We start from the raw sequence: 23695 nt of genomic DNA on the forward strand, positions 1-23695 counted from the left end.
CTACTTACATTATTGATGAGATAAAATTGTAATTTCCTTTAAGCAAGGGTTTATTATTAAAATATTGTATAATTCTTTTGTAGTTTTCAGTAGTGGACAGAGAAACTTTCAATTTGATCAATCTTAATAATAGTATTATTATAAATATTAATATTTTTATTATAATACAACTAAATATAATTTAATCTAATAAATATTAAAAATTTAGAATTAAATAGTACTCTTTTAACCCATTAACTATTTAGTGCATTTTATTTCAAATAATTAATTATTTAATTCTTATATTTATATGTAAGCGTTAAATATACATAGAATAACTAAAATACATTTTTTAATTAGTAGTTTTTTTTTAATTTATTTTTTAATTAGTAGTTATAATTTAAAAATAATAACTATTTAGTTCATACAATTAATGAGAGAGACTAAATAATTAAAGATATAAAACAATAGGGAGTATTTAATATATTTTTAATAATAAAAGAATTAATTAATTAATTTTTTAAATTATATGGATTAAATTGTAATTTTTTCTAAATAGTAATTTTACTTTTAAAATTATCAGTCAAAGTGGTATTCTCAAAAACATGTAATTGCTCTAAAAACCGCTACTCTTGATATCATAAAAATGCCAATTCCAACAGTATTTTTAAGATTTCTTACCCAGAAAAGAAAATTATTTTTTGAGTAATATTTTATTAAACTAATATTAGCTGTGTAAATTATTTTAAAACTACATTAAATTAAAAAAAAGTGTTTTAATATATTATTTTAATAATATATTTATAAACAAAATGAAATTGTATTTAGTTATGATAATATTTATAAATTTAATAGATTTCTAGAATTTTGGCACCAGCGAAGAGAAGCATTTTGCCAATATTAATTTTATTAAAAATAATACTTTTTTTACTTGACACGCAAGGATTTAAATTGAATTTTATCGTCTAAATAGGTAAAAATTTACAAGGAGTAAATTTAAATATTAGCATAAATAAAACAATACACAACATGTCAGCTTATGAATACAACTCAACTCAACAACCAAATTCAATAATATAGTTGGACACAATCCAAACGAAAAATTCAATCAAATCTAAAATCAGAAATAAAATGTAGAAAATCATGACAAAAATAATTCTTGAATCTTAACTGTATCGATTAAAACACGGCCGTTAATTTTAAACCGAATGACTATTTAACGGTTGGAAAATCGCCTTTAAAAAATAATAGTTAATAAATGAGATATATCACTAACATTAAATGAGAAAAATACCAGTCAAGACCAACAAAAAACATAGCTCAACAGGCGATGAGATATTCACGTGTTAAAATTTTTATAGCATAGAAAAACCCAAACTTACTATGGTCTAATCGTGGAAATCTTAGAACCACCATATCGTACCCATACAATAAAACTCTTATAGAGCCAACAACAAGAACTCTCTCTTAAATCAACCTGACCATCGAAATGCTAGCTATTAAAAAAAAAAAAAATCCAAATACCTCAACAACCCACACCAAAATCAACTCTAAAAAAGAGCCAACAAATATAGGAAACCATCCAAAACAACCTTAAGAAGATGATTTACAAAATGCAAAAATGATATATCATCAAAAGAAAGAAAAAGTTAATATCAAGACTCCGAATTCCCTATGCAAAACCATAATTTTTGCCTTTGGATGCTTTCTCCATCTTTTTTTCTCTTTCTCTTTCTCTTTCCTCGATCTATTATATTATATATTTAAAATAATTATATGTTATATATTTAAAATAATTATATATTAAAAATAATCAACTGTGACATATTTTTTAAAACTCAATAATTTAACCACTATTTTATATAAAAAATATATTAAAAAAATTAATTTTTTCTCCTTATCGTATAATATAATTAATAAATTTATTTTTTTATTTTTAAAATTTAACACTCTAGTACCTAAAATTTAATTTCATAAAAATTAATAGTCTCTCCATCCAATAATTCTGATAAGTCAATAATTTTAATTTTATCATAAAAAAGAGATTAAAATATAAATTTAAAAATATCCTTATCAATGAAAAAAAATTGCCATTCACATGCTCATTCATCTTTTCTTCTGAATTCATTCAAGAATAGTCTGTCTTCTTTTCCTTCCCACTAGATCAGTTGTTGATTACAATGCGACAATATTGAACAAATGACGATGGAGAGATGAATGAAATCAGATGGACGAACAAAACATTCATCCGGACATAGGGTGTGAACAAAGCAATGTCTTATCTATATGGGTTGTGTTAGGTTGTGTGTACAATTATTTTTAATGACATTATTTTTGCATTTGATAAGACGAAAAATTTTATTTGAGATTTTAATTATTGTTTAAATTATGAATGGACTTTTATTGCTTTTATTTATTTATTATTATAACATAATCGTAAATAGATTGACTTTTGAGCTTCTAAATTTAATAAAATTAAATTTTAATGATTAAATTGTTAAATTTTAAATATACTTTGTCACTATCAATATTTTTATGAAAAATTAGAATGAAATTTTAAAATATAAAATTTTAAATTTTAAAAATAAAGGTTAAATTTATTAATTATGTTATATATTTTAGAATAAAAAAGTAATTTTTAATATATTAAGTTAATTATATCGGCTAATAAATACTTTTATGTTTGAAAACAAAATTATTTTCCCAAAAAAAGAAACAGTTTTTTGGATTTTTATTTTTCTTATTTTTTTTATATAATTATAAACCCAGAGCCACACAATATTTTTCGCATCTCTCTGAAACCCTACACCTCTTTCTCTCTCTCGCACTCTTTCTCTCTTTCAATCATTCAATGGATTCTCTCCATCCAACTCAACTCCAATCTTTAGATCCTTCTCACCCTCTGCCTGAAACCCCAGATTTTCACTACGAAAACCCTCCTCCTCCGCCAGAACCTCAATTCTCCGATCCCCAAAACCCAGACAAAACCCCGACTCAAAATCCACAAAATTTAACCGACAACGGCCATAATCCTCAGATCGTCCCCGAGACCACTCCAAGGTTCGAAATCTCTAGACCCTTACTATCTGAAAATGGTCTCACCAACACTAACAGTGGCGACAGGGACTACTCGGGAGGCGAAGAGGAAACGACTAGCCGTCGACGTCGACGCAGTCGATGGGATCCGCCTGCTGATTCCACCACCGGCAATCAGTCGACCGATGGTAATAACAATGATTCCAGTAGCGGTACGCGCAAGCGGAAATCGCGATGGGCTGATGATGAGCCGAAGCCAGTTATTCAGCTCCCTGATTTTATGAAAGATTTCACTGGAGGTATTGAGTTTGACCCAGAAATTCAGGCTTTGAATGCTAGGCTTCTAGAGATTAGTCGAATGTTGCAGTCGGGTTTGCCCCTTGATGATAGACCTGAGGGAGCTAGGTCTCCTTCTCCAGAACCAATTTATGATAATATGGGAATTAGAATTAATACTAGAGAATATAGGGCAAGAGAGAGATTAAACAAAGAGAGGCAAGAAATCATTTCTCAGATTATCAAAAGAAATCCTGCCTTTAAGCCTCCCGCGGATTACAGGCCCCCAAAGCTTCAGAAGAAGCTTTACATACCCATGAAGGAATACCCAGGTTATAATTTTATTGGATTGATCATTGGTCCAAGAGGGAATACACAGAAGAGAATGGAAAGGGAAACTGGAGCCAAAATTGTGATTCGAGGTAAAGGGTCAGTAAAGGAAGGGAGACTGCAGCAAAAAAGGGATTTGAAGCCGGATCCATCTGAGAATGAGGATTTGCATGTCTTAGTCGAGGCAGAAACGCAGGAGGCGTTGGATGCTGCTGCAGGGATGGTTGAGAAATTGTTGCAGCCTGTTGATGAGGTCTTGAATGAGCATAAGAGACAGCAGCTTAGAGAACTGGCTGCATTGAATGGGACAATTAGGGATGAGGAGTATTGTAGGCTGTGTGGTGAGCCAGGACATAGGCAGTATGCATGTCCTTCACGTACTACTACATTTAAAAGTGATGTGCTGTGTAAGATTTGTGGCGATGGTGGACATCCGACTATAGATTGTCCTGTGAAGGGAACAGCAGGGAAGAAAATGGATGATGAATATCAGAACTTCTTGGCTGAGTTAGGGGGGACTATGCCAGAATCCTCAACTAAGCAAACTTCCACCTTAGCTTTGGGTCCAGGTAGTTCTGGAAGCAATCCCCCCTGGGCTAGTAATACTGGAGGTCTTGGTAGTGCTAATCAGCCGGGACTAGGAGCAAATGGAATTAAACCTATCAAGGAGTATGATGACACTAATTTGTATATTGGGTATTTGCCACCTAATCTTGATGATGATGGTTTGATTGGATTGTTTTCATCTTTTGGTGATATTGTGATGGCTAAGGTCATCAAAGATCGAGTTACTGGAGTGAGCAAAGGCTATGGTTTTGTGAAATATCGTGATATCCAAATGGCTAATAATGCAATTGCAAGCATGAATGGGTATCGTATAGATGGACGGACCATTGCTGTGAGGGTTGCTGGCAAGCCACCACAGCCTACTGTTCCTCCAGGGCCTCCTCCATCAACTATGCCCACATACCCTGTTTCATCTCAGCCAGTTGGTGCCTATCCGTCACAGCAGTTTGCACCAGGTGGTCCTCTTCCAAATGCACCACCTGCAGGCTACGCAGCTGCTCCTGCAAGCTATACTGGAACTCCAGTTCCATGGGGACCACCAGTACCTCCTCCTTATGCTCCTTATGCTCCTCCCCCTCCTGGGTCGACTATGTATCCTCCTGTCCCAGGACAGCCTATGCCCCCTTATGGTGTACAATATCCTCCACCAGTACAGCCTGTCCCCTCTGGTGCGCCAACTCAGACAGTGACTTCTAGTGAAGGTCAGCAAAGCTACCCACCAGGAGTGCAGTCTGAAAACAGCACGTCTGCTCCCCCACCATCATCAAATATCTATGGGAACCCTGGTGTGGCAATGCCTTCTGGAGTTCAACCTGCATATGCTACAGCTTCATTAGGTTATTCATCTTATTACAATGCAGTTCCTCCTCCTCCTCCGGCACCTGTCCCAACAACTGACCATTCACAGGGCATCAGTAATGTTCCTTGGGCCCCAAATCCACCTCCGCCTCCTCCAGTTTCTGCTGCTTCGGAAAAAGCAACTTTTGGTGCAGATGCAGAGTATGAGAAGTTCATGGCAGAGATGAAATGATGCAGCCTCTTTGGTATTAGTTTCCAGTTCAGAGGTACATGATGCCTTTTCATATCCTTTTATCTCACACACAAAAACACATCACACTTGCGATCTTTGCGTATATGCTTAAATGGAATATTCTCTAGACCTGTAAAGAGGCTGGAAAAGTGAATTTTTGCATCATGTACTTGGCATGGAGGTAGGCTTCACCGCTTTAGAGTATCAGCATTATTTTGTAGGAATGAACACAGGTTGATCCATTCAAAATTTTATATATTCAGCTGATTTTTGCTCTTTCAATCTGATCTGAGGATAATAAATGGGCTACATCTGCATTTTTATATACCCTATACATATATGTATATATATGTAGTTTTCATGGTAAATTTTTTGCTTTGGATTCTAACAGAAATGTATTATGTATTGGTCGATTTGTGTTTGTTGAAATAGTTATTAGAAAATGGAAAAACCAATAAGCTTTTGCTTTTTCATGTTGCCATTTTATTTGGGATTCTCACTTGGCTTTTTTGGTGTATATGCAAAGGTTTTTTTAAGGAAAGAAGGTACTATGTAAGTATGTGAGTCTGCCCTTTCTAAATGTAGCCCAGATACCTAATTTAACAATCTATGATCCTGAATTGCCATTAAATGTTTTGTTGGTTTCATCATGCAACTCTTTTAACTTCATCTTCCTTGGAATTATAATGCAAGCCTTGTCATGCAGCAATGGTGGATGATGCTATGATGCATGGATGCATACCCTTTTTCTACAGTTACTGCATCTGTCTGGAATATTCTTCCCCTTTGTAATTATAAATTTATTTTCTCATTTCTAACGTGTTAGCAGTGTCCACTTTATCACCACAATACTTTGTTAATATCCCATGTTTACATTTCTTAACACTTTTCCTTTGCCATTATTGAATAATTTTTACAGGCCTGATGTTTGTTGGAGCAACCTGATTTCTTACCTCTTGCCATGACTTTGTTGGAAGTTTGGGACTCACATCTTTAACCTTGATGTACTCTTTATGACATTTGCAGAGAATTGGGCAGAAGATTCTTCTGTTTTGGAGAAGCCGCTCAAAATTCATTCATATTAATATTTCTTGTTTTGTAGGACATAGTTGGTTCCGAACGGATGCTTGTTGGTCCTATATAATGTCTGGTTGCTAATATTTTCTTTGTGCTCTTCGTCACTTATAGACTTCTGGAAGCTGCTACTGACATCTTTATTGTTATATTTTTTTCTTTTTGGGGAATGTTTAACCATGTGGTTTATTTGCATGTTTGTGTTTTTCTTCTCTATAATTAATACATTGTTTGTCGAGGATAACTGAGTTATCCAAATTGCATGCGCTGAGGCTTCCTTGGTTTTGTCATCTCATTGTCTATGAAGGTGAGCAATTACCCCTTTTATCTTTTTCTCCTGCTTCCTTCTTTCTTTCTTTCTCACCCCCCTCCCCCCTTCAGCTTGTTATATTATTCTGATGTCTCTTCATAGCTTTTATGTGGCAGGTGACAGTACTCAAAACATATATTGGGTTTCAGGAGTGCTCACTTTTGTCTCATTAATTGGTCAATAACTATTTTTGAGATGTAGATGTTCATACTTGAATGCATTTTGAAACTGTCAATTTAATATGCTTGATAAGAAATCAATTCACCAAAGACATGGAGTTGCATGGTTCAGTTTGATCGCTTTAGGACGATACTTCATGTTGGGAAAGATGTTTCTGAGCCTGTGAGAGATGCTAAGCCAACTAGTTTGGGATTAAGGGCTAGTTGCTATTGTTGTTGAGAAAGATGCTAATAATTTACGGGTTGATTTAACTGTTTTTATTTTAGGTATGGTGTCATGGTTTCACCATTAATGTTAAAGAGAGTTGTTGATGTTTGTTAGTATTATTTTTAGAAATGTAATTTGGGGCTTAGGATGTATGGAGAAATGGTGCGATGTTTTGGAAGTAACATTCAATTTAGTCATATTGGGTAGTCCCTTTTAACTGGAGTTGAGGAAGCTGGCTTAGGCTGGCCTTACATCATTAAGTCTCCTTATAATTTCTCTATGCTGATGGGCTCATTCACATACTTCATCATGTGTGTATTTCTGTTATTGCTGGCGAACTCTACATGTTTCTTGAGAAGATAAAAATTTGTTGTAGATTATTAGCAAATGTTTGAAGGGCCAAGGACTTCTCTCGTGCCTGATTCCATTTCATTAGTTAGGGTGCTTCCTGTTAGGTTTATCATGCTGAAGAGAGCTGATTTAGAACACATCTATTTAGGTTTTTGGTTAAGGATAGGGCAAAATGATTGACAAGTCCTATTATAGAAACTCTATAGTCACATCCTTGCTTGTATATTCCATTGGTGTTTTTCACTATCCTTTTTTCTCATTTTATTTATTCATTTTTGGTGGGGTGCTTGCAATTAAGGAACATCTAGTATTTGATCTTTTAGAGCATTCGCATGTTGTGCACATGGTATCCCAACTTGACATACTGCAGTTGTGATTTCATTTCACATTGGTTTCACATGATAAATTTCATCATTATGTGATGGCCTCGTAGTTTTTTGTGGATTTATTCTGAACGTGGGTAATTGCTAATGAAGTGAGGCTTTTTTTGCTCTTAAGATGTTAATATCTGGGGACATCGACAGGCAGTTTTTATGGTTTTTGTGATATATTGTTATTAATCCGCTAACCTCATTATGTGTAAGTTGATCAGGATTTAGTTGTTTGAGATGAAAAGGAGTTTTCGGAAGGTGTTTGTTTCTGTCAAAAGCCTTGTGGACCCTGCCAAAGAAGATATTTGGTGGTCAACTATTAATGGTGAACCTTTTTCGCCCCTTTGTTATACTAGGGGTTTGATGGCCCCCTTGGATCCGAAAATTCTGATAACAATGGGGTTCTTAGGTGTTAAACTTGCTGTAAACGTTTGCTTGAATGCTTCTATTATAAAGTTGTGTTCAACGTTTGCTTGAATGCTTCTATTATAAAGTCGTGTTCAACGTTCTCCATTTTATACTCTACTGTAGTTTGTCTGTGTCCGATCAGCTCTTGCAAGGCCAAAGTCGACTCCCATGTGTTCTCAATTTGAAGTGTGCTTCTCCAAGATCTCTCTTTTAGTACCTAAGGCGCTGTATTCTCGCTTATGTTTGGTGGGGTGAGGTAATTTTTTCTCCCTCCTGCATTTTGGTGGGGTGGTGACTGCTGTTGCTAACAGCACCGCCATTAATGAAAACTCAAAAGCTCGATGGTTTCAAGTACGGGAGTTTGGACCGAACACAGCGAAAGGCGACAGCAGCCGTTTCCTTGATGCATTTTCTGGTTTGACGAACTCTTATTTTTCCGGTCGCCAAAGGGGAGAAAAAAAATTTATATCATCAGAGGTAAAGACACCATGAATTTGGATCCTTTAGGTTAGTAGAAGCATGAAACACGGCGATAGTAAATATTAAAATTGGCATTTTCAGCACTTAATAAAGTATGAAATATTTTAGGACTAAATGTTTCTGTCCTGCGTTTCGACTTCGTAAAAATTGAAAAATTTACCGTTAATGGAACATAAAATGCAACTACATGCTTTTGATCAACTTCGTAAATCTTTAAAAAAACTTTATACTCTTGCCATTAATTCTTTAAAAAAGAAAAACTAAAATGATTATTTTGTTTTTGTGATATAAAGAAATTCTATTTTTTTTTAATTTATATAAATTGTAAAGGTATTTTAGATTTTTTTCTAATATGAAAATTCTGCATTACGTAGTCTTGTTTTAGGCATTTAATCAAACAATGGACATGCAAAGCACCAATACTATGGAACAGAACATATCTGCAGGCGCCACAGGCCGTATATTTACAAAATTTTCCTCTTCCCCCTTATATGAATTGCAAGTTGCCTCCCAACCCCGAACATATACTCTTTTAGTTTGGTCTGGAGATGTTAAAGATGTAGTTTCCAAATTACAGTCCATACACAAGGCATCGGTAAGAAGATTCCAACAAAATCTGTGAATTCCATTCTGTAGTTCTTGTATTCTTCAGTTACATTATCTTCAATGAATCTCTCAATCTTTACACCCTGTTGTTGGCTCTCAGTCAAGGTCCTGAGAGTGGTGCACAAATAGAAGTTCGTAAACAAGAGCAAACAAACGAGAGCAGAGAGAGGAGAACAAATTAGGGATTATAGGGTCTTTAATCCAAATTTGAATGGTAACAAATTTTTTTAATGGAAGGACTTCCGTTTAGGTGGAATGAGAAAATTTTGGTTTTCTAAAGGAATAAATTTATTAATTATGACATATTTCAAGAACTAAAAAATTGTTTTTTTTTTTTTTTTAAATTTTCCAAATATTATAGAGGTTTGAATATCAAATCTATCAAATTTTTTGAAGTTAGTGAACTCCTATCTAATTTTTGTTAATAAAATTTGACACTGATATGTAACTTTGTTTTTTGAAATTCGATATTTAACTTATTTATAATAATTATTATTCGAAAATTTAATCTATTATATTTATCATTTATTTCAATTAAGTATTAAATAGCGATTAAATTTACTATTAGTGAAAAAAGTTCAAAATTACAAAAATATTGATATGGAGTTTAATAGTAATTGACAATAATAATAAGTTTAGATCAACTAGACCAGATAAATAAAAAAAAAGGTTAAAAAAATTCGATTTTTTTTTTAATTTTGAAATTTTAATAAAAAATGGTAAATATATGGTACTTTGTTAATTCTGTTTAAAATAGACAGCTCCTTTCCATAATAACACTAATATTTGTTTTAATTTGATTAGTTGTGAAAAACAAAATTTTAAAATTGTTTGTTTATCTTTTTATAATGACTTGTAATAAAGTAAAATGACCTGTAATAAATTGTTTCTTATAGGTTTTCCCCTATCAATAAGTGATATATAGGCCATTAATCTAATTATATCAATTATATTTTATCAACAAGAGAAGTAGCTTCTTCATATATATTCATGTCTAGTTGTTCATCATGCTTGGAGGATAGTGGGGTTTATGAATATATTGACGCTTGATGGTTTTTTTATTAGCTTGTAAAGTTTTGTGCTAGTATGATAATCTTATTTCCATAGATAATTAAGAGACTTGCTCGGCTGACATGGGTTAAAATGTTAAATCCTAATATTGCATGGGCCTTGATGAGAGATGAAAAATGACCCATGCATGACAGTTTGTATCAGAGCGAGAATCAATTTGTAAACAATGGAAAATTTCTATTACGTCTATTGATATCTTCGAGAAAAAAGTCGAAGAATTTGTTATTCAGAATTTAATTATAATAATTATAATTTTTTATATATTAAGAAATTAATATTTATCTTCTTTACATTATATATAGATGTAGTATATAAACTATAGTTAGATTAGAATATATAAATTATCATTGTTGATATATTTTATATATATACAAAAAATATATAAAAAAATTTAGTTTTATCAAGGTAAAAGGCGATATTAAAACGACAAAATCTTTTACTGTTTTAGCCATAAGACGAGATATGAGACGATATCTTGCGATGCAGTATTGATAACAGAGTTTGAGTTGGTCCACCTTATATTTGAAATATGAAACAAGTGTATTGAGGCATTGAGATAATATATTATTTTAGATTGTGATAGCACAATAATTTAGGAGTGTTAGCACATTTCGAAATGCGTCATGTGAAGAGAAAGTATAGCTAAGTGTTGTACTCTTTATTAGATGTTCTTTTGGAGAGAAGGTAATAACTAGGTATTGTATACTCTATCAAGTGCACTTTTTAGAGAGATTAATAATCGCATGACATATTAAGTGTGAGGGTGAGCCTATAAACAAAGCCAAGATAATTAAAAAGATGTATTTCATTCAACTGAACAAGAGGATGTATGTACACAGATTTTACAATAGAAAATACTGCAAAGGCTCTTATAATCTTGAAAAGTAATCTAAATCAAAACAAACCATGAAAATAAAGTTTAAATAATAAAATACCTAAAGACATGGTCAAAGAATCATAGTACAACAAAATATATTTATAAAGATCACATGTAATTATATACCCTCTCACAGGTAATTGATGTGGAACAACAGCTAACTTGGTAAGATGACGGTAAAATGAGTCTTTAGAAAGTGGTTTTGTTAGTATGTCGGCAAACTTATCTAAAGTAGAGATGTGAGTCACAACAAGTTGTTGATTATGAATATTTTCCCAAATAAAATGGAAGCTCATGATTATGATATAAGTAAGTGATACTTAAATTGTCATAATAAATTATAGGTGATTGAAAGAGTAATGGCAAGTTCCATGAGAAGATGTTTGATCCAAGTTGTTTAAGTAAATACACTTATAACTGCTCAAAACTCTATTTCAGTAGTGAAGTGGATAATTATTTTTTGCTTCTTTGAAGATCAACTAACAGAATTGTTTTCCATAAGAAGAAGATAGCATGTGGTTGAGCAATGGGTCAGTGTAAGTTACAGTCCAATTAGCATCATAATACATTAATAATTGGAGTTTTGTATTCCAATAGAGTTAAAGGCCACCTAAAATCCCATGCAGGTCAAGATGTACTAATATAGCTTGAGGTCATCCAAAATCTTATGATTACTCGAGATACCTCAATAGGAGAACTTTGTGAGCAAGATGCTATAGTTAAAGGCAGTGACCTCCTGCTTGGAGTATTAATGTGAGTCATGTGATTAGCTGTAATTATGGGTATAAATATCTTATATTTATAGCGATTAGAGGATTTGTAGAAATCTGTAGATTTATAGGATTAGTTTGTTCTATACCTTATTAAGTTTTATTATCTTTTGGTTGTATATCTATATATATGTGTGCTTGAGAAGCAATAAGACACAAAATTTCTACCTTTTTTTGACTTGGTATCAGAGCAGATTCTTTGATTACTCATTTTCATACTATCCCTTTTGTCAATAACATGACTTACTCATCTAAAATAGAAATTCCTTCATCTTCTTATCCTTCTTGCAAAGAGAATTTAGTTTCTTTTAGCCTTCAACAAGTAAGCCTTACCTCAAAACTTGTAGCATCCCCTATGTTATGAAACTGATTGGCATGAACTATTCTCTTTAGTCACAAGTTGTTGACACTTTTATTACACGAAGAAGGAAATTGGGCTATTTAACTGAAAAATTTGAGGAACCAGTAATGGAGGATCTTTCATATGAAAAATGGAGTATGGAGAATACTATTATTAAAGGTTGGCTTGTTGGTGCCATGGAACCCAATGTTATGAATTTATTTATTCGTTTACCCACGATAAAAAGTATTTGGAAAACTGTATCAAAAACCTACTATTAGAAGGCTGATAGATATATCATCTATGACCTCTTTTATCGAGTTATGCATATGAAAGAGGGTAGATCAATTGTTGCATATTCTAAAATTCTACATGTAATAAGGCAGGAATTGGATTATCCCAAGCCAATTCTATTTACACAGGTTGATGTGGTATGTACTCGACAAAAGGAGAATGTAGAATAAGTCTATATATTTCAACTTGGATTGGCGTATATGTATGATCATATTTGAGGTGATATTTTGCATGTAAACCTTTCCCTAAGCCAAAAGCTAATTTTTCTATGGTTAGAAGTGAGGAACAAAGGAGGAATACCATGCTCAATAGCAATGGTGTCCGAGTATCGCTATGGCAGTCAAAACCTCCTTAACCCAGAACTAAACAATTTACTTCAAAACTCATGATGGAACCAATGGGGGTTATACTCATTGTAGAAACCTTAAACATATTGTTGACAATTGCTTAAATTGCATGGATACCCTTATTGGTGGGACAGTTTCAATGAAAAGAAGTATCGTGATTAACATTCTCGAAAGGTGGTGACAAGAAGGATGGTAAAGAGCTATGATGATAACACCTACATCAACTATTACAGTAATAATTGTGGTTCTACCTACAATAAATGAGCTTATTATTAATTCTTATACATCGAGTAATTCATCAGGTAATATCAGAGTTGCTCTCATGAATACTGATTCTTCTAAGGACCATGGATGGATTATAGGTTCAAGTGCTTCTGATCATATGACTTATGATTAGTCTCTCTTGCAAATTACAAGTATACTAGCATCCTCTCTTGTAACTGGTGCAGTAACTGTTATGTTGACATCCTCTCTACCTATAGAACATACCTTACTTATCTTTTTTTCTATCTAATAATCTCTTATCTGTACCTCAAATAACTGAACAATTAAACTATTTAGTATTAATGTATCCTTAGTTTTGTATTCTTCAGAATCTCACTGGCACGGAGATAGGGTATGGTATTAAAAAAGGGAGGCTTTATTATGTGGATGATATTTGTTCTGGCGGTGTTCTACTCAATCATGGTTCTTCACTTTCTAAGGACAATCAGATTTGGATGTGTAATCGAAGATTTGACCATGCTTTTTTTGGGTATATTAAGCATTTATTTCTTACCTTATTTTCTAACTGCAATCTTACGGATTTCCAATATGATGTTTGTATCTTAGCAAAGAACCATCGTGCGTCTTATTCCTTGAGTTCTAATAAGATGACTGAACCATTTGCTTTGATTCATTTAGATGTTTGGGATCCCACCCTAATTTCTATGTTGTCTGGATATTGTTGATTTGTGATTTTTATTGATGATTGTAGTGACATGACCTAGTTATACTTGATGAAAAGATAAAAGTGATATTTTTGAATGCTTTCGCTTATTTCATAAAATGATACAAACTTAATTTTCTATTAAGGTAAAAATTCTCAGGTATGATAATAGTGGTATTTCTAGGATCATGGCATTATACATGAGACAAATATGCCCTTTTACACCACAATAGAATAGTGTGGCGGAAAGAAAAAATTACCATATCGTTAAAATTACTCGTGCTTACTTAATTGGTGCTCATATGCCACCTCATTCCTGAAAAGATGCTCTTATATATGTTGTATACCTCATAAATCATATCCCTAGTAGTGTCCTGCGTTTCAAAACACTTTTAGAAATTCTTTCGACCTATGTGAAAAATACCTTCTCACTTAACCTTCTCTCTCGAGTTTTTGGATATATTGCTTTTGTTCATCTCCAGAAACACTAATGTACTAAACTTGATCAATATGCTTTAAGGTATGTATTTATTTGATATGAGGTTGCATAGAGTTAAGTAACCATGTCATAACAAGACAATTATCTGAGTCCTATTGAGGAGAATTTGGATCACTCTCATTCGATTGCTTCTTATTACCATTGACATAGCTCTGCAGTCCTCTAGCCTTGATAAACAACAAACAAGACCTTGACCAAACAAAATAATTAGTTCCATTAAGTTTTACGGGACTAATTGATGAGGGTTATCAGAGTTAGGAATCAAGATCTTTTTATCTTCTGCCATGATAAAACCAAATGAACCATGAAATAATAGGAGGTATCCAAGGTTGTACACATAAGAGAGCTCAACCAAATGATCAAGAGACCAGATAACGGCACGGGATGCCCGACAAGAGGTCAAAAAGGGTACCGGAGTGGACTGAGCAGCGTAGCAACGTCGGACAGAACCTCATGCGCCAGGAAGGAAAGGCATGTGAGTCTCATGCATGTGGATTTCCAGCGTCGGAGTTGGACAACTGGCCAGTGATAGTCTGGCAGCAGCGGTGAGATAAAAAAATGCCCTAAATAGGGCAGTACCAAAAAAGTAGATCTAGGACTTTAGAATTCTAAAGAGTAAAAATTAAATTTAAAACTTAAAATCAAAAAAAGCTCTGATACCATAAAGAATTTTAGAGTATTCTTGTACTTCACTCTTAATCTTTATAAGTGATTTACATTACTATTTATACACAAAAAATTATGACTAAATCGGAAGCAAATAATTACAAAGGTAATTAATGATCCTACTTTATGCTTAGAATCTGTAATCAAATCATATCACTAGAAATCAATAAATAAATTAACAAAAGTCTTCAACTGGAAAAGCTTTTATGGTTTATAAACCACAATGTATCTATTAATGGATATTATAATTTAGATTGGGGTGCCATTAGAGACAAACGCTATTTACTTTTGTTAGAGATAATTTAGTCACCTGAAAGACTAAAAAGCAAAAGGTTGTCTCATTGTCTAATGCTAAAACCGAATATCGAGAGTCAAAGGAATTCAAGAGCTACTGCAGCTGAAACGGCTCATAAGGGAGCTTGGTTGTAATCATGATAGAGCAATGGAGTTATATTATAATAACCAATCCTCCTTAAAAATTGCAGAAAATCTAATATAGCATGATCAAACTAAGCATATGAAGATTGATTTCAATTCTATATATGAGAAGCTTGAAGAGAAGACCATTGAAGCTCTATATATGAAAACTTCATAGCAGCTGGCAAATATCCTAACCAAAGTAGTGTTTAAACAAGTTTTTTGTAACTCACTTATCAAGTTGAGCATGTGTGATATATATACCCTATCTTGAGGGAGAGTATTAGTGTGAGTCATGTAATTAGCTTAATTATAAGTGTAAATATCTTATATTTATAGAGATTAGAGTATTTGTAGGACTATGCAGATTCATAGGATTAGTTTGTGCTTTATCTTATTACAATTTATTGTTTTTAGGTTATATATATATAAATATATATGCGCGCGCTTGAGAAGAAATAAGACACACATAATTTCTACTCTTTTTTACTTGAAAGATATTGTAAGAAGCTTAAAATACATATTGTTCCTTACATTCTCTTGAAGAGTCCATAGATAATACTAATAGAGATGTCAAGGATTCCATGAGCACCCTTCATCATAAAAGTTTCGGAAAGAACCGCCAACAACTCCAGTATGAGGCATATAATATATGCAAGCTTGAAATTTTAAAGCCGAAAGTTTAATAACCATATATTTACGATGTGAAATATATAATTTTCTCATAATGTAATTAGAAAATGTTATTATGAATACAAGTTGAGGATAGTGTCAATATAATTAGCATAAGATTTGAAATTGTAAAGCAAAAGAGACTCTAGATATTAAAAATGGGTTTACAATTAATAGATTACTTTTTTTAACCTTGGACATAGGAATAAATAATGAGATGAAATATGGAAAGAGGATCGAGATAAGGAGAGATTATTGAATATTCAATGTGTGCACCAAACCAATAATATTTGGATATATAAAAAAAATTTGAAATCCACTCCAATTTCTCTTAAATTTACAATAGATCAAATTCATCTAAATTTTTTTTTTTTTTGCATTTAAATATTATATAGCTTTGCTTATTATACTACAGAAATATCCATTCCAATTCACATTTATAATAATAAAATTTTTAATTTAATATTTTAATTATTTTTTTTATATTTTAATGTCATTCGCTCTTTAAATAATATTCTTTTATTAATATAATTGTTATTCAAACTTTTTTATTAATATTTTATTTACTTATATAAGAATAATTTAGCAAGCGGTTAATTTATCTATTTACGCAGATCATATATATATATAATATTTTTTAAATTAAATATTTATATTCAAATTCATATCATAAGTAAAAGAATTTTGATACAAATATTTAATATAAAAATTCTTAAATATATTTTTATATAAAATTAAATTTATAAATTTCTATATACAAATACATTATGTTTATAAAGAGCTAAAACCATTTTAGCTATACATGACTAATATATATTTTTATTTGAATTTATTCTGAAATACTAATAATAATAATAATTATTATTATTATTATTCTTACCTTAATTTTTATATAAACTTCTTATAATTTAATTAATTGGGTTAAATTGTAATATTTTCTAATTCAATAAAATTATAAAATTGAAATGTTTTAAATGTTAATTATTAATTTAACAAATTATTTTAGCATTAATTAATAATATTTTTATAAACATTATTTGAATATTTTAGCATTAATTAATAATATTTTTACAACTTCACATTTAATTTAATTTAATTAAATGATTTGGTTAGCTAAATCATTTAACCAAATTAACCAAACCAACCAATATCAAACCCATATCTAAGGCTCCAAGGCCAGCGATGTATAATAAGAAATGATAACAACTTGCCAAACCATGGGCAGTTGGTCCTAGATTTACGCCACTGAAGCCTGAAAGTAGATCAGAAAGCACTAGCAAAACAGTGTCAACACAGAAGAGCAAGAGTTGCAGTGAACCAGTTATTAGAAATGCAAGTGATGAACTGTTTTTGCACTCAAAACTAGATCATAGAAATATTTAAACACAAGCAAATCCAACCAACTAATATTAATTTTCAATATCATACTATCAAAGCCAAGATCTCCCATCTACTAAAAGAATAATGCAAAAACTGGTTGAAATTATTGTTATTACATTTTGATAATCTCCCTAGGAAAGTAAACTCAAAAGACGAACAAGATAAAAAGACTATTGTAAGGGGTTGCAAGCATTTCTGCCCCCAGTGAACAATGTTGCTCTCTAGAAGTGCCAAAGTTTTTGGTAAGATAAAACTTCTTCATAGTTCAATCCAGCTTCACTGAAGAGAACAAGTAGTGCACAAACCAGAATGATGAAAGGAACCCAACTGTTCCTGTCGCAAACATGATCGCTAGAACCATTAAAAGAGAATACCCCAGGTAAAGCGTTGCAGAGACTGGTCCGCTTAAACTCTTGAGATCAAATACCAGATAGTTAATGGAGTACAAGAAAATGTAGATGGCTACTGAACCGGAAGCAAAGAAGGACTTCCACCACCATTTCCAGTCCTCAACACAGAGATGCATGTATGTTAAAACGAGGGATACTTCGGCGCAAACCACAACCAGAAGGATGAAAACAATCAAGAGAAACCCAAAAACATAATAAACTCGGCCCATCCATATGCTAGACATGATAAAGAATAGCTCAATGAAAAGTGTACCAAAGGGAAGAGTTCCAGCACCAAGAACTAGAAGCCAAGATGGGTACTTTTGAGCTGGTATTTCCCTAGGAATCTGGTTGGTTCGAACTGGGTATTCAATATGGGGTGCCTTTGCCCCAAAGTATCCTCCAATAAGGGTAAGGGGAACAGAAATGCAGAACCAGAGCAGAATCAGAATGATAAACAAAGAGATTGGAATGGCACCTGTGCTATGACTACCCCACAGTAGGAAATTCAGCATCGTTAGGATAAAAAAGGCAATACCAGGGAAAAAGCAAGCAGACCTCCAGGAAACTGACATCCATCCTTTGTGATCGCCACATCCTATGGTCCTCCAAAGACGAACTGCTACATAGCCGGCTGCAATACCCAGAATCATGTAGAATAAAAGCATACCTGTAATAAGAGTTCCACGGGAAGCTGGTGACATGAATCCAAGAGCAGCAAACAAGATTGTCACAACTGCCATCCCAAGGATTTGAACTCCATCTCCAACCATAACACAAAGAAGTGATGCATTGGTTGGGGCACGGAAAACATCCCCCACAACAAGTTTCCACCCAGATAACTCCTCATTCATCTGTGCTTGAGCCTCCTTGTCAAGCTCCTCATAACGAGTCAGATCCCGTCTCACAGTCCTCAAGAAAATGACAAGGACAATACCAGCAAGGAAGGTGATAACCATCAGAGAATTCATGATTGAGAACCAATGGACCTTTGACCCTTCCATCTTCAAATAAGCATCCCATCTTGATGGCCACTTGATATCACTCTCTTCAAATGTGACCTCATAGGTAAAAACAATTGGCTCATTTTCCTTAATTGGCATTGACACAGTGGTGGGATCGCACTTGATTGGAGATGGGTATTTGTCATACATTTTCGAGTTCTTCACGGACTGAACATTATGCATGAAGTTGCAAGGTACCACTTCAAATCCCACAACCATGTACCCTGGAATATCAGATCCTCCGTTCCCAATTGTCGGAATAACCTCAGCACCATCTCCAGTCCCCATCACACGTGCCATATTGGCCTCTTCATACTTATGAACAAGAACTGTAAACTTCAAATGGTTAAACACATAATATGCATCCTGAACCTTAATTCCAATAGGGTATCCTGTCCACCTCAACAAGTATGCATCCTTCTTAGTATACCTTATTGCCGGCAAATTATCAAGAATCAAATTAACCTGATACATCTCATCAATCCTCTCCTTCAAAAGCTTAAAGTTATCAGCAGACAAGGGGTCGGTTCGACACAAAAAGATCTCACTCTCATTCACATGCATCTTAAACCTATATGGGGAATTCTCAATCCTATCTCCCATAAGGAGCTCACCGAGATTTTCAGCACTATCCTTGATACCCTCTGCAGGCTGGCAAAAGGGCAGACTGTAATAGCTAAATGGCATCTCGGTATCAATAGAAGTGATGGAATTCACTTTCACGGATAAAGATTCACCGACATTGTATTTGTGGGGGTAGCTACCAGGAAGGTAAAATCCATATACGGATTGGAATATCATGCTAAGGGCCAAGATCCAGATCTTAAGATGAGAAAAATAGTCCATTTTTGGAATTCTCTGGTGAATAGTGCCAGATCTGGGAGACCCAGATCACGAAACGAGTGTATAAGAAAGATCCAATTTCAATTTCAGCGAGAATTGAAAATCAAAAGCTGAACAATACAGAACGTAAACAGATATCAAAAAACTAAACAAGGATTAATAAAACGAAGAGTAGATCTAACCAACCTTGTGAAGATAGTGAATCAAACAGAGAAATTGAGAGAAGGGCCTCAATGAACAATGAACAACAAACAGAAATGTTGGCAGCTTCAGGAAAATGGAACTTCTGGACAAGTAAGAGAGAGAGTGTCCGTTTGTGAAGGATTGGAAAGCACGCCAAAATGATTTATACGGTTTTTGGTCTCACCGAAGGAGATTGCCGAAGAGCGTGTCTTTCACGGATTGACGATAATATCCATTTCCCCTTTAACCATACGGTTTTAACTAAAAATCAAAATCGGAACCAGACTTCGAGCCCTTTGATTTTTAGTTATGGTTCTGAAAGATTTCAGTATATTTCTTGTTTTTATTTTGATTTTAGTTTTAATTTGAATTCAAATATTGATTGCTGTATATAAAATATAATTTTTTAATTTTAGAATAGTAAATATCTAATACTAAAATAATAATACAAATAATAATATTAATATTTAAATAATAGTAGTACTAATATTAATATTTACTATATACAAGTTTAAGTAAAAATATTATATTATTTTAAATATAGTTATTAATTATATAATTTTGATTTAAAAATACATATATAATTAATATATATAAAATAGGGATATTATATTATTAATATGTAATTCACTCATATAAATAAATTATAAAATAATTAGTATATTTATAATTTAAATATCAAATATATACAAATACATATATATATTATTATAGTTTCAATTAATAATGATATTATATTTATAATCTATTTATATATAATAAACTAATTAAATTATTTAAATATAGTGTGATTATTAAAAACTTCTAACTATATGATTTATATAATTTAATTAGTTAGTTTATATTATTTTTAATAACTTTTTAATAGTTAAGAGAAAGAATCATATTAAATTATATAAATAGTTTAATTTATAAAAAAAGATAAATAATATTAAATATAAAAGTAATCAAAGAGAATATATGCACATGAATTAAATTTTTATTAATTTAATCAAATAATTCACAAATAATTTATTATTTTATACTCATATATATATATATATATATATATATATATATATTAATTAACATTTTATAAAATTAAAATTTTAATTTTGTAAATATTATTATATAATATTTGGTAATATAATTGATAAGATTATATTAAAATCATATAAAATATAAAATAAATTATTAAAATTATATATAATGGAATTATAATATCATGAAAATTATTTAAAAATATATACATAAAATCAATTTTTCAATACCATTTTGATTTAATACGATTTTAGTAAGGTTTTTAATAAAAAAAAATTAAAAGCAAAATTAAATAGTAAAATAAATTTAATTTAATATGATTAAATTTTTATAATAATAATTATTTTTCAATTCCGATACAGTTTTCACTTCGATTCAAATTTTTAAAAACCATTCAAAACCATTCACGGGTGAGGGGAATGTAATTGAATCAAATTTTTAAATAATTATTTTTTTAATATTAATCTAATTAAATTAGAATAAATAATTAAAAATAGTCAAAATAAGATATCTAATTTAATCAATAAAAAATGTTATTTATATATTATTTAATATTACTTTCAACAAAAATCTACTTGAAGATGATTAAAAATTTATAAAGTAATAATAAAAATATTGTAAATGAAATATATTACAAAAAGTTTATAATTAGTTTGATTAGTTTATTAATATATTATATTTAATATTTTAATGTCACAATAATTAAATTAAATTAAATTATTTAATTATATCCAAGTAACTTATCCATTTTTTTTATATATAAGAGGGATTGACTTGTTAAACCATCGTAACCCGATAAGAGTAAGAAATACCCTACAAATTAGTTTATATTAATTTTACAATAGTTCTAAGTGGACTCGAAAATTATCTCAAACCACTAAAGATTGATGCCACCGCTAGATTAGCTATAAATATGTCTAATTCTCACCTACCAATTGAGACATAACAGCTCACAACATTAATATAAAATATTAGCATGGCGCAAATTCTTAACTATGTCTTCTTCCATTAGATCAAGGTCAACTTTAGAATAAATTTTTACTATTGACCGTTTGATCTCCATATTCCATGCTATCTATAGACCACATAATATAGTATGCAACTCCACATCCATTGAAGAACAAACACCCAGACGAATGTAATAATAACCTTTCAATTATACTCCACACTAGTTGCATAAGACCCTCCTGCACCTCCCCTTCCTAGGTTCTCTTTTGCCATCCCATAGGTGCTTAGTTTAACCGAATTAGGTAAGGGAGGTTACCAAACAATGTTTACCAACATTCGGGTACGGTTTGAAGCCTTATCGCTCTGTGAACACCAAGCTTAGAGATATTGTGCTAACTGTAACTTAAAACAACCGATTTATGGGCTTAACCAGTGACGAATGCCATGAAATACATCTTCATTCCTCCAATTTCATATCCACCATAAATCTAAACATAGGACCTATGCAGAAGATGAATCAAAATATAACTCACATTCAAAATATTATAACCGAAAGAACCAAGTAATAATATCTATAGATAAGAAAATACGAAAAGAGTCAGGCCTCCAAACCAAGATCAAAATTGTTGAGCCCTCAGACAATCTCGAAAAATATGAAAAATGTCCTCCACTACTGTCTCACGAAAGGTACAACTCATGTTTTATGAAAACTCATATTTTGTGAAAATCCCTACTTCCATCTTTTCATATTGGTCATAAGTTTTCCATGAATTAAAATCCAAATAAAACACTGAATACATTGAGAAACTAGAACACTCCAAATCATCTTCCAAACTGAATTGGGAGCGAAGGAGGAAGCATCGTACAACAAATTATATGTCGTTTTGACAGTAACTTGACCATTACGTGTGAGCTTCCATGCCGTTTGATCCATAGCACATACCTCAGCTGTCAAAGACTTGTCTTCCACTAGCTTACATCCCTCACTAGACAAATATGGTGTAATTTCATTCCAATTCCAATCATCATTCTTCCAATATTGAGTGACCACAGCTTGTTCATATGAATTTGGAAGGGGCTTGATTAAAAAATCTCGAAGAGGTCCCTTTCCAACCCAAGTATCGTTCCAATAGGATGTACTCATGCCATTGTCTACAGCCATATATAAGCTTTTTTGCAGTAATGGAAAGCTGTTAACAATATCTCTCTAAACAAAAGAGCTAGTAGGCTTAGAGACAGACACCTTCAAATTTAAACGTGAGTGAAAATACTTACCTTTTAGCACTTGCACCCATAATGCACGATCTTCTTTCAAAATCCTCCATCCCATCTTGGCCAGAAATACCAAATTCATTTATCGATATGATTTTAATCCCAAACCACCCTGGTTCATTGGTAAACAAAGCTGACTCTAATATACAAGATGCACTCTTTGCCCACCATGTATATCTCTCTAAACAAAGCTCCTAATCCTTTTATCAAATTCAACACTCGCACTTTTGGAATATAAACTGATTGATCAAATGGTTAGGAAGCGCATAAAGGACAAATTTGGCTAATGTTACCCGACCAGCAAAAGAAAACATTCTCATTTTCCAACTGGCTAAATGATTATCTATTTTTGCTAATAGATCATCAAATTGATGCTTGTTAACACATCCCTATGCCATTGGAATTATTAGATATTTGCCAACAAATTCAACTTCTGATATCCCAGCAACAGAGCAAATAGCTTGTCTCTTAACATCATCCATATTGGCCAAAAAAAGATTTTTTATTTTTGAAAATTTACCCTTTATTCTGAAGCAAGCCCAAATACTTCCAAATGGTCCTTAATTACCA

General features: G+C 32.1%; 2 protein-coding genes across 2 annotated transcripts; one reads left to right on the forward strand and one right to left on the reverse strand.

The window, feature by feature from the left end:
- The first annotated feature begins 2753 nt into the window (after positions 1 to 2753).
- Positions 2754 to 6487, forward strand: LOC110617545 (splicing factor-like protein 1). The gene is made up of 2 exons (XM_021760404.2): positions 2754 to 5252; positions 6138 to 6487. Exon 1 carries the CDS (start codon positions 2831 to 2833, stop codon positions 5216 to 5218), a length of 2388 nt encoding a protein of 795 aa, XP_021616096.1. The 5' UTR covers positions 2754 to 2830; the 3' UTR covers positions 5219 to 5252; positions 6138 to 6487.
- Positions 6488 to 17537: 11050 nt separating this feature from the next.
- On the reverse strand, positions 17538 to 20125 carry LOC110617271 (transmembrane 9 superfamily member 11). Its single transcript, XM_021759951.2, has 2 exons — positions 19889 to 20125; positions 17538 to 19812 (listed from the first exon to the last, which is right to left on the reverse strand). The coding sequence occupies exon 2, from the start codon at positions 19703 to 19705 to the stop codon at positions 17732 to 17734; it is 1974 nt and encodes a 657-aa protein (XP_021615643.1). The 5' UTR covers positions 19706 to 19812; positions 19889 to 20125; the 3' UTR covers positions 17538 to 17731.
- Positions 20126 to 23695: the final 3570 nt, after the last annotated feature.

This window comes from Manihot esculenta, chromosome 6, assembly GCF_001659605.2.
Source record: "Manihot esculenta cultivar AM560-2 chromosome 6, M.esculenta_v8, whole genome shotgun sequence".
NCBI classification, from domain to species: Eukaryota; Viridiplantae; Streptophyta; class Magnoliopsida; order Malpighiales; family Euphorbiaceae; genus Manihot; species Manihot esculenta.